We start from the raw sequence: 13,194 nt of genomic DNA, 5'->3' as shown, positions 1-13,194 counted from the left end.
ATCATTTAACACTGGACCCTGGATATGACATATGTAACATTAGCATGTGATAACACTGTTATCAAATAATAATTATACTATTCATGGAGCTTTATATTGTTCAAAGTGCTTTCACAGATATGGTCTCATTTGACCTTCACAACAATCTTGCAAGGCAGGTATCATACTATTGTATAGATGAGGAAATTGAGGCTCAGGGACTTTTACTAACTTACCCACTGGTAGTTAGTGGCAGTATCAGGGAAGAACCTAGTCTTACAGCTCCTGATTTCACATATACACTACAGTGTAAACCTAGAATTTGTATTCTAAAACAGGTAACAAACAAATGACGAGAAGAAAATCAGTGATCAGCTCTGTAATATAGACCTTAGAAATGGGGACTAAACAAAGACACAATATTCATTCTACATCTTTTTAAAATAGGTGGTTGTGATTTATGATTTCATTGATGTTACATTGTAAATGCCCATAAGATTGTAAGCTTATTAAGGGTATGGAGTGTCTTTTTCCTCTTTTTGCATCCCCAGTGCTTAGCACAGTGTCTGGCACATAGTAGGCACTTAATCAATGTTTACTGACTGATTGATTTAAGGAACTCACAAGGAGGGGACTCTTTCTACCAATGCAAATCAACATTTAAAAAATTTTTTGCAACTTTTAGTCTTAGAAAGAATATCATTGGGAACTGTGAGGTTAAGTAACATAACCTTAAGTAGGTTAACTCTACAGGGTGTCCTTAAAGTCTGGACACATAGGAAATCTCATTAACTATGCATATTTTCAAGAAATGAAATGAATGAATTTTTCAACAACATTTTATTTAATTAGCATAAATGAGATTTCATAGGAAAACATAAGAGACACATAGGAAATCTCAGGAATTATATTAATTAATTAAATTAATCTCATTAATATGGAAAATAGTTAATGAAAGCTTTTATTCCACATGAAATTGTCATGGCTAAAATTTATTTATATTTATTTATTTATGTTTGCCTTTTTGGAGGGGGGAAGGCAGGGCAATTGTGGTTAAGTGACTTGCCCAAGGTCACACAGCTAGTAAGTTCTAAGTCTGAGGCTGAATTTGAACTCAGATCAGCCTGACTCCAGGGCCAGTGCTCTATTCACTGTGCCTGCTAGCTGCCCCAATGGCTAAAATTTATGCTAATTAAATAACATGTTGAAAATTTCATTTATTTCATTTCTTGAAAATATGAATAGTTAATGAGATTTCCTGCATGTCCAGACTTTAGGGACACCCTGTAGCATCAGGACTATAATCCTAGAGTCAGAACCAGAACCCAGGCCTTTTTGACTCCAAGTATGGCTAGCTACCCACTATTCAACATTGCCTGTATTTTTAAAAAGTTTTTTTTTTTAGGTCTGATTCTTCAAAGAATACAGTTTTTAATTTTCAACACAGCTTTGAATTTTGTTTTGAAGGATATGTAAAGCCATGAAATGCAGGGATGATATATGAAAATAAGCTCATAGGAAAAATTCTGTCCTGTGACAAATGAAGAATTAGCTAGTTTTTTCCCCCAGTTTTTCATTCTTAAGTGGAAATGACACATACATCAACACACACAACTTATTGGTCAAAAAACAGGTATATCATAGGGTGATATGTTAACTCTTCAGAAGATAGAAGAATTAGTTCTATCTTTTTATCGAATTGTAGTCACAGTTTTCCTTATATTGAATTGTTATAACTTAACAAACTGAGGTTTTTTCTCCCCTGATAGTATTAGAATTTGCTCATCATTGTTTGATGACTATGACCCATACTAGCACTGCTTTATTTTCACCCTGCCTCTTGGAACCCTTTCCTTAGGTCTCTGCACAAGTACCACCTTTTTAAAGAGGCCTTTCTTGATTCCTCTAGTTATCCTAGGGGATATTCAGGGCAGTGTTTAGGGATACTCTCCTATCCTAGGAGGGTAGTGCTCTGTTTTCTAAATACCCTTTATTTATCTTCTATGGTTTGTTATATTAGGAATCTGGAAACTAACTAGTATCCTGGGATTTGTAGTTTAGAGGGATAATCATTCCATCTTAACCTTGAGATAGATTTGGGACTGTCATGATCTTTGAAACTGTTAGGTGGACATTAGTCATAACTTGGATTTCTCAGTGGGACACAAAGAATCTGTGAGGCATGGACTGAGAAGGAGTGAGAAGAGCTGAGCAGTAGCAACAGTGGGCATTCAGGATCCCCAGTCCCACATAAGAGTTAAGATGATCTGCAAAAGAATTGGTGCCACAGGAGCAACAAGCAAAAGCAGAAACCGAAAGAGGATACCAAAAGAAGAACATCAAAGGAAGGCTGAGCTGCAGCAGAGAAGGGAAATAAGGAGAGCAATAAGGCCCCTATGGGCATCTCTGAGTAGACGCTTTGAACTGAAGCTAATGAGTGTGCACACTTCTTAAAGGACTACATAAAGTTCTTTAAAAGATAAAAAAAAGGTCTGTTCTTTCCCCAACCTCTCCTCATCGTGCCTGTTTAGGACCAAGAAATTGATATTTTGCTACATTTTTTTTAAAAAAACCTAAATTTTTCCTGTATCTTGATTAGGCCTCAAATATAAAGACGCCCTAGAAGGTAAGGTCCTTCAAAGTAGAGCCTGGCATGCTTTTGTATTTTTGAACATCATCTCCCTAATACAAAGCTGGGATATTGTAGGCACTTAATAAATGCTTATTGATTGAGGGAAATCTGCTGCTGAAGTTGTGTCCCTCAAATTTATCACTTCATAGACAACTCTATGTGATATTAGAAGACTTTTGGCTAATGAGTTTAGATGGCAGTGTATTAAAGTATAACAGGATTCAGAACCTTAGAGATCATCTAATGCAATCCTTTAATTCTACATGTAAAAAACTAAGGCTCAGAGATCATGCACATGTAATACTGATAGTAAATAGCAGATGCATATATGAAATATTTATCACACATGTCAGCAAAGACTTTAAAAATAACCATGAACTTATTTATTATGAATTTTAGGATGTTTTGGTTATAAGAAATGTCATTTTGTTTGATTATAAAACAACTTTGCTAAAATATTATAATAGGGCATTCAGAGGTAAGAAACTTAGAGATCACTTAGTTGAACCCCATCATTTTCTGAGAAATGAGGAAAGTAAGATTCTGATAATTTATGTGACCTATCCAAGGAAAACAGGTAGCAGAATCAGGATTTAAACCCAGGTCTGACTGAGGCCAGAATTTTTTCCACTACTGAATTCCTTTTTGAAAAAGAAGATTTGAATTCCCATTAACTTTTAAAATTATTTATTAGTTGTATACTTTATTGCAAAGTGATAGATCAGATACTTTCTACTAAAGTTTGGTTACTGAAAAAAAGTATAAGAAATCCTGCTTAAACCACCTTAACATGGGGTAGGGATGGTGGCAGTGAGAGGCTCCTGTTTTAATCTATTTGTGACAGAAATGAGAAAAAAAATTTTTTTTCCTTGAAAGTCTAACCGCCATGTTGTTAAACAAACTTAGAGAACCCCTTTTGCTTTTTATTGTGTACTGAAAGCATTGGGATACTGACAAGTCATGTTAGATATTTGAGAAAAGCTTCACATCAATATTCTAGTTTTTCCTCAAATTACCCAATTCTTCCTCAGATGTGAATATGTAAGGATCATATCAACTTACACTGTCAAAAGATCTAAAAGAAAGGAAAGATACTTGCATTGTACCCAATTATATGGTTAACTGTCCTCCCAAGTAATTTTCAGTAATATACTTCAGGGGTTCCATCAAGAAAAAAATAACCCATAGTAAAGAAATAGCTTTAAAAAATGGCATTTTCCCCAGGATGACTCATGAAGTAGCCAGGTGTTAACAGTGGCAGTGTGAGGACAGTTTTCTTCAGTCTAGATGGTAGCTTTCTGTGCTCACTCCCCTCCTAGCACTTCTATTATACCTATTGGGAACTGCAGAAAGAAGGATTTTTCCTTTTAAGTTGTACCATGTAAGAATTTAATAATTTATCATTAAGGGACCAGAGATTAATGATCATTTTAAAGCCCTGGTCTTTTTTAATGGGCTGAAGTATGAAAATGAATTATAACTCGCTAGATTCTATGTAACAATTTATTCTGTTTTTCAGATCACAGGAGAATTAAGTGAGAGATACAGTGTCATTTAGACAGCAGAAAGAAACACGGTATATAAAAATTGGAGTTAATGATTAGAAAGAATCTTTGACCACTCAATAGCAGCCACTGTAATTTTAGCATGACCAAGGACAGATTGATTAAACAACAACAGTAACAACAACCACCACCTTTTCCTCATATACTAAGACAAGCAGAAAATGAGAATAAATGCAGATCAGAGCAGTTTAAAATCAATTCATAGTATATAGAAAGTATTTACTATTACCTCCCTATTTCCTCCTTAAGGCTCATTATGGTGCTTATAGATTCTTAATTTTCTCAGATCCTTTGACTCTCAAGTTATTTCTGGATCAAGGAGATGGGTATCAAGGATATTGTTACGGATGGAATTAACTGCTGTCCTTCATGTTATCTAATACAACCCCAAAAGATGAGGTATTGTACTGCCTTTAAGTTTACAGTTTTAAAAATATGAAAAATATTTAATTCAATGCCCTGATTTCCTCACTCAAACCTACCCCAACCTTTGCCCCCTTTAGTTTGAATGCGTAGTAGTCAGTTTTCTTTCCTTCCCTATAGATAGCCTGTCCTGGTTCTCTGAGTACACTTGTGTTCTTTATCTTAAGACTGATGTTTGCGTCATGTGTTTAGAGGATATTGATGTGATCAGCTTTAGAAGGAATCTGAGGAAAGGCACAGAAAGATAAAGGTCACTGTTAATGCAAAATGAGAAAAATGAGAGTCATTGGGATTTCAAGGTTTCCTGACATAATGGTCCAGCTCTCTCTTATATTCTTTATATGTGAGAAGGGAATGCTTTCAGAAAATATGGTTCAGAAATACAGACTGCTGTTGGATCTGTTCAAGTGTGTGACTAAAATACCACTCTATTTATGAGCAATGGTCTAGTATTTCAACAGCAAAACATGCAAAGTTTGGTTTTCATGTTATACATGTTGCTATGAGTAGCAGGAAGTTAGTGAGGGGATTACCACTTATAGCAGTGGTGTGAAATGCAAAATATTTGGCATATTTGGGGACAGAAATAAATGACTGATAGAGATTTCTTTTGAAAGTCCTGTTTTAGTAAACTAGGATGAACGTCCAAGAGTCTGGTCATGTGAAATGATCAAAATAGCATTCAGCCTTTGAACGAGGCTCAGACTGACTTCTCTCTCCACAGAATTAAGAAATACCTGGAGTAAAAGCTGTCTTGAGAGTTTTCCTGTGATATTGGCTAAATGGTGCCCAGAAACATTTGTTCTTGAAGTTTCTCCAATTTTGATTTTTCCCTATAACAGAAAAACTTTGCAAAACAGGCTTTGGGGATCAGTTATCTGAAGTAAGTTCTTCTCAGGTGGAGAAACAGTTTATTTTGCTAATCAAACAAGCTTTTGTTGACTTCTTCCAGAGGTTGTGCAACAACTAGAACACAGAACAGCATTCCTAAAATTAACCTTTAGTTTTTGTCTTAAGTTGACTGCGGTCCCTTGAGGATTGGGAATCATTTGATAAGCTATCTTAAAAGTGGCAACCTGACCTCTCTTCTCTATCTGATTTGCTAAGAACTTGGAAAAGATTTGTCTCCAATGGTGCTGAATGGTAATAGAAACTTTTCAATGTTGTTGAGCCATCCTTTGGGGGTTAGAGATAATTCCTCCAAATCAATTCAGGCATGTGAAAATTCAGATTTAGAGCTGGTAGGGACCTTTAGGATCATCTATTCTAATCCCCTCATTTTAGTGATGAGAAAAGTGAGGCTGATTAGCTTGTCCTAGGTCGCATTAAGTAGTAACTCTTAGAGCTGGAATTCAAACCCAGGTCCTTTGATTTCAAATCTTTTCACTGCACCATAATGCTAGGTAGCACAGTGGATAGAGCACTGGGCTTGGAATCAGCAAGATCCCAAATAAAATCCTGCCTTAGATTATCCCAAATAAAATCCTGTCACTCGCTTTGTGACACTGGACAAGTCATTTAACTTCTCTCAGACTCAGTTTCCTCATCTGTAAAATGGGAGCAATAATAACACCTATTCTTCAGGATTGTTTTAAGGATCAAATGAGAAAACACATGTAAAGTAATTTGCAAACCTTAAAGTGCCATATAAACACTAAGTGGCAATAACATTATTATTATTATTATTATCATCATCATCATTATTATGTAGAAGAAGGTTGTTGAAGGTGATTTTAAAAAATTTACATTTGTCAGAATTGTTTATTTGCTTTTGTAACATCTCTTCCAAATCATTGGGTCTAAATAAGTATTTGCAGCTTACCTAAAAAGATTTTCTTTAAACAAAATTCTAATGTGCCTTCTCTCTTACCCCCAGCATTAAAAATATAATAAAGAATAGGATAGTGTTCTTGTTTGTTTCTTTATGGCAATCTATTATGTTCTATCTATTATGTTCACCTAATTGGATTTTCCTCCCCCACATATATTTATTTTTAGTTCTTTTATGCATCAAGAACAGACTAAAGCCTATGAATTTCCTGGTTCAATAGTTCATGCTCAAGGGCCCGTAATTTCATCAGTGTGGATGGAATACTCCCTCCACCAGGGCACATAACAACCCTTCTATGCTTTGGTAGATAGCCTCTGTGAATTGCTATGTCTATAAAATTCAATACCCTGAAGCTAATCTGGGGATGAGTACTTTCATGCTACTCATCCCCAGATTATTTTTCATGTGAGGTTGGTTCTTTCATGGAAGACACATAGTCCATCAATGGCTAGCAGAACTTGCCAGAGCTTGTGCTCTGCTTGACCGAATTTCTAACACAACAATTATGTCTGAAATAGTTGAACAAGAACTGAAGAAGTCTATATGAACCTCTAGCAATCAAATTCTAAAAGGAAGGTTGGAAATCTGCTGGATTTTTCAGATGTCCTCATAATGTCCAAGTTAGGGTGGACCAAAGATCACAAAAAGTAATCTGAAATGGAAAATGTAATATTTGAGAAAATAAACAGCAGAAGTGGAGATGTGTGTCTTGGATGTGTGATCAATGATGTGTCAATTAAAAATAAATCTTTTATATGATTAATATTAATCTCTGACTTTCATATGTTTCCCATTTCATAAAACAAAAATTTCTACTGCTTTTTAGACACAGAGACTAGAACTTGAGAGAATGATGCATCATATAATTTTTTTTATCATAAGCCAGGGCCAATTTATGGAGTTGAATAAGCTATGACAACCAGCTACAAGAAAACAGGTCTAACCTTGTGTCTAGAAATAATAAGCTAATAGCTACACTTTCCAACTTCCCAAATATATCACTATATGGAATTGTTTTTAGCATGAAAATGATGCTTATATTTTGCTGACATGGGGCCCTCCTGACCAAAACTCACCCAAACAAAATAATTTTATAATTTTAAAGAAGATATTAACACCTCAGTTAAAAAATCTTGTCTTGCTATGGAGACTTTTCCAAGCATAATTAACACATCACAACAAAGATATCCCTCTCCCCCAAGAAATATTGCTTCAGATCATATCTTGTTTTCTAATATGATCATAGATAGTGCTCTTTCCCTACTAGATTCTATAAAATTGATTCTAGAAAACTCTATGAATTAGTTGGTGAAGAGAATTTATCTTAGTTTCAAAGATTTTTAAAAAATAATTTATTTTGCGTAGTGTATATATGTTATTTTCCATCATGACCCCAAACCACTGTAACCATTTCAAACGGTTTTCTTATGTGATCAAGCCAGGCTCCACGGGGAAAAAACTATCATTATTTCTGAAAAAGGCATGGTTAGAATGTTTAATGCTTGCCTTATGGGATTAGAAACAACCACCAGACACCTACCTGAACTAAGAAAAGCTTTCCCCACAGGCTCTGGGAAACAGCAGTCCTTTGTGTTAGGGAACTGGCTCCCCTACCATTCAGACTCCTGAATAGCTTTCAGGCCAGGGATGGGGGTGAGGTGGATTTTTAAAAAACCTACTTTCTCATTGAGTTTTGGCATTTCTGCTAGACAAATTCCAAGAGAATGAGAAAGGACTATCACTGAAAAATTTTAAGCCTTCCTTCCTTCCTTCCTTCCTTCCTTCCTTCCTTCCTTCCCTCCCTCCTTCCTTCCTTCCTTCCTTCCCTCCTTCCTTCCTTCCCTCCTTCCTTCCCTCCTTCCTTCCTTCCTTCCTTCCTTCCTTCCTTCCTTCCTTCCTCTTAAAGATTATAGGCTTTATATTGGAAGAGACCTTGGAGAGCATCAAGTCCAACCTGCTCATTTTATGCACAAGGAAACAGAAACCTTCTGAAAAATAGTTCCTAATTGCTTTTTTTTAGTTTTCATTAAAAGAAAGAATGAAAAATCAAACCATTCACATCTTGTTTCTAAAACACTCCAACTCCAATGTCCAAACCATTATTTGTTTACACTAGACAGAAAGATGGACCTACCAAATCAGAGTCATATTCTGAAAATACACAGACAAAATTTTTCTAGATTAATCAGTTCCTTTATCATTTCATTTATATCCATTTCCATCCTAGGCTTATGATAAGATTACTATGGTGACGCCTCTGCAACCAGTATCCCAAATCCAAATTTTACCAATCAACAGACTTCCAGCTACATGGAGATCCAAAATACCACTAAACAAATAGATGAGTTAAAATCATTTTTATAGCAAGGTCATATTAACTAATAATCTCTCTTGCAAATTTGTCAAGTCATTCAAGACAAAGCAAATTGCCTTGTGAATTTTCTAGCTAAACCAAACTCAACTTCTTTATAGGATTGTTAACCTAAAGTATGTAATATTAGATAAATCTAAAGTTTTATACACACATATACATATATATGTGTAATACATTATATATGTAAACACATGCAGAAACACAGATATCTGCAAACAATAGTAACTTCTGACATTCCAACTGGATAGTTATTCGCCTAAAAGAAGTCTAAAGTCTTAAAAGACATCTAGATCAGTCTTTAAAATAAAGATTAAGGGAATTTCACAAAGGGTGAATCTTATAGTAAGGAGGAAAGAGAATTTTCTGCATGACTTCCATTACTCAAAACTTGTCTCATGAAGTTCAACCCAGAGAATTCATAATGAAAACTTAACCCAGAATACGATCTAGTTTTTTATTAATATGTTAATGATTACCATGCTCTTCTTCTTCCTCCTCTTCTTCCTCCTCCTCCTCTTCTTCCTCTTCTTCATCCTCCACATCTTCTCCTTCTTCTTCATCATCTTCTTCCTCTTCTTCAATCTCCTCCTCTTCCTCACGATCTATCTCTTCATCATCTTCATCCTCTTCACCTTGCTCCTCATTGTCATCAGAGTATTCCTCCTCCTCCTCTTCCTCTTTCTCGTCCATTTCTTCAGTTCCATCCGTTTCATAACATTCATCTACAGAGGAGTTGTCGGTTTTAACCACAAATGGCTTTCTTTTAGGAGCAGGTTCTTGGGGTTGCTTATCTTGTGTTTTTCTTTTTTTAGCCAAAGGACAGCCATAAACACTGTTTAGAAAAGTAAAAGAGGTGTGTTATTAAACCACCCTTGATGGTCAGAGTGATAGAAATCTTATATCATTTAATCAAGTTTTATTAATTGCTGACTTTGACATATATCTTCTGTAGTGTTTAGCAGATTGGCTTTAGCGCCATCAGGGAGCTGATAACACAGGAATCTATAACCTGGCAATTGTTATTGCAATTTTAATGCTTTGAAATATAGATTTTATTCATATATCACTATTAAAAAATTTGGCTTTGCATTTTACCTTGATTTGCTGTGTTACAGGTTCAAAAACACAATGCCTTAGATTTCCAATCAGTAAAATGGGAATAATATCAACTCATTAGGATCCTATGAAGATTGATGATGCACACATTTCAGTGGAAAGTCAATTAAGTGAGAATGTTGGTAATGATTTAATATGTTTAAAGCATTTCTATGGAAAAATTAATTCTAGAAATATTTCTATTCTTTTCTATATTTTATTATAATTATCCTATCCTCTTATGTTGTTTTATCCTATGTTATATATTATATTCTGAAAGGACTCAGTATTATAAGGATATAGATGAACCATAGATACTATTACATCCTCTGAAACTCAATTCAGTTCAATTTAACAAATATTTATTAAATATGTACCAAGTGCAAAGTGATTGGCAACCCAGAATAGTGGAAAGAAGGCCACTATAGGGTCAGACAGGATCAGGAAGACTTGAATTCAGATCCTACCTCTGACACATACTCTGTTATCAGAAGAAAAAAAACATTATCCTCTTAATTCCTGATCTGTTTTGGTGGAGGAAATTTCCATACTAGAAGACCCTCACAATAAAGAAATCATAGCTCTGGACTATTTCCCCACCCCCTAAATACAACGTGGAAAAAATATACTAACTCAGTACTAGGCACAATAAACTCAATGAACAAATGGTTATGGTTACAATTATAACTGCATATCCATATGTAACACTGCTGACCTTAACCTGTATTAATCCTATCCCATACCTGGTCACTTTACTGCTGTCATTAGTAGTACTATATCAATCTTGTAAATAATCTAGATTAACAGAGTATCATAGGCTTGGGATGACCAAACCTTTTTGAGAGAAGTTTCTTTTCATCTTCTGCAAAGCACTGACATTAGGGAGGCAGAGGAACTACTAGGGAGTAGTAATTTTGCTGATGGTGAAAATATCAATCTTATCAGTAGCTGTATTTTCTGCCTTTCTGGGCATATAGGAAAGTACAGAGAAGTGAATGTGGAAACTAAGATGCTGCTAAAACCTGAACTAGTTTAGGGATTTTCTATGATCATAATGATTAATCCAGTCCAGTTCTCTCAGGCGATATAGAAGGACACTGAGTCCCAGATAAGTTAAGTAGCTAATGCAAGATCACATAGACAATATGTTAGTAGACCCAGCCATTTGACCCAGAATTTCTGACTTCAAATCTAACACTCTTTCAATGATCCCATGCTAACTCCCTAATTTACTTACTATCAAGAATTACAACAGAAATTTTACTCATTATAGCCCTTAGTAATTATAAAGGCAACAATCAAAAATCTATGGAGACATAATTTATAATACAAAATACGGAGAAAACCTGTGAGCTCTGCAGATAGGGTTTTTGCATTTTCTAACCCAGGTATGCCATCCAATGAATGGGTGAATGAATGAAAAATAATAAGCCCTGCCCCAACCTCCTATACTGGAAATGTATTAGTAAAATGAAAAAAAGCAGATTAAATGTCTTTTTAATAAAAGTTAATGATGATAATGTCACCTTACATTTGTGTAGAAACGGGGTTTACAATGTATTTTAGCATACATTACCATTTGAAGCTCATAAAAATTCCATGCATTTTGCATAAAATTATTTATCCCTATTTTTTAGGTAGGGAAAAATGAACCCAGGAGAGGATAAATTTGAACTTTGAGCTTTTGGCTGGTCCAGTATTCTTTTCACTAGACTGTTGTTCGTGTGTGTGTGTGTGTGTGTGTGTGTGTGTGTGTGTAGAATAGATCCTTGAGATCCTTGATAGCAGAAAATCCCCCAAATGGAAAGCTCTCTGATCTAAACATTTAGTTCTTGTTTCAAATAGACATTCCAGTAGATTACATTCTAAAGTACACTTATTTTGACATTGATTTTGTGTAAATATTAACTTACAATAACAGTAAGGGGCTATGTTACCTTATACCTTTTCTGTCCTATTTTCCCTTTTACTTATACATCTTTCTAACACTCTCTCTCTCTCTCATCAATGATAGTGTTTATGAGCAGTATCAATATTTCTCTTCACTAGGAGATTCAAACTGAGCTTATGGCCTGGTTCATATTTATAATATTAATCTGGGCTGCTTGAAGTAAAAATCCAATAATCTAAACCCATTTGAGGATATAATCCAGTTGCTTTTTCCAAATGTCAATGGGAAGTATCTTTCAGTCATTAATTTATCATTTCTAGCACAGACAGTCCTAGATATGAAAATTCCTGGTTTCTGTTTCTTACTCTAGCCTTAATGTGTTTAGGTTTTTCTCCACTCTCCTCCCAGTCCCCTTTGTAACAGCCCACTCATTTATGTGCTCTTCCAGTGTCTCTAATTTTGAAGGTCAAGTTGCTTTGTCCATAGGATCATAGGATTATTGAGGAAGGGACCATAGAAGTCACCTAGTCCAAATCCCTAATTTTATAGATGTGGAAACAGACTCAGAGTGATTAAGCCACTTGCACAGGCTCACACAATTAGTGCCAGGGGCAGGATTTGAATCCAACTCTTTCTGGTTCCAAGTCTAACACTGTCCACCAAACTATAGGTACCCCATCTTCCTCAATTCCAAGGAAAATTTTGTGAAATCTGTCTCTTTTTATGGATTCTACCAAGGACAGAAGGACTGAAGTAGGTTCCACCTATAGGCCTCAGGGCCAGGCAAGAATATTGTTGCCCAAAGGGTGAGTGCCTAAGGCAATCTCCCTTTGATATCTTCCCATAGCTCCTGCTCTGACCTGGGTCTCAGTTTTCTCATTTGTAAAATCAAATGGCTGATCTCTAGATTATCATTTGGCTCTGTAGCTGTGATCCTGTGATGCTTCCTTTTCTACTTTCACCTCCTGGACAGTGACAGAAGAGAAAGTCTTGGGTTTCTGCATCTTTTACTCAAAACTGATTTAGACTTAGAATTACAAAGAATTAGAGGAATATTTTATGGGATTTAGTAACTTTTTTTTTCCAATTCCTTTATTGTGGGATCATTTACTTTCATGAACTTCATAACCTAACAAAAGGAACCTAGGCTCAGCCACTCAGTAGCTGTTTTACTTTGTACAAGTGACTTTACCTTTCTGGGCCTCAATTTTTCATCTATAAAATGAGGGAGTTGAATTAGATGATTGTAAAGGGCCCTTTCAGCTCTATGATTTTATGAGCTCAATAGCTACCATGTTTCCCCGATAATAAGACCTATCCCCAAAATAAGCCCTCCCCCGAAAATAAGCCCTATTGAGATTGCTACTGTAGTGAAGGTGATCCCCTGCGCTACACGCTACATTA

General features: G+C 35.4%; 1 protein-coding gene across 4 annotated transcripts in view; it reads right to left on the bottom strand.

Annotated features, from left to right (window-relative positions):
• The window catches only part of MYT1L (myelin transcription factor 1 like), a 704,996-nt gene that overhangs the window by 215,929 nt on the left and 475,873 nt on the right, over window positions 1-13,194 (bottom strand). For all 4 annotated transcript variants that reach the window (XM_069108684.1, XM_069108683.1, XM_069108686.1 and 1 more), the window contains one exon: window positions 9,281-9,636. In XM_069108684.1, the coding sequence (XP_068964785.1) occupies window positions 9,281-9,636 (356 nt within the window). The remainder of the gene's footprint in view (window positions 1-9,280; window positions 9,637-13,194) is intronic.

Source organism: Petaurus breviceps, unplaced genomic scaffold (genome assembly GCF_028583685.1).
Source record: "Petaurus breviceps papuanus isolate PSGF00001 unplaced genomic scaffold, PetGlider_PUasm1.0 90418, whole genome shotgun sequence".
In the NCBI taxonomy this organism is placed as follows: domain Eukaryota; kingdom Metazoa; phylum Chordata; class Mammalia; order Diprotodontia; family Petauridae; genus Petaurus; species Petaurus breviceps.
Note: the sequence above shows the minus strand (reverse complement) of the source record. Positions and strands in the feature narration are given on the sequence as shown.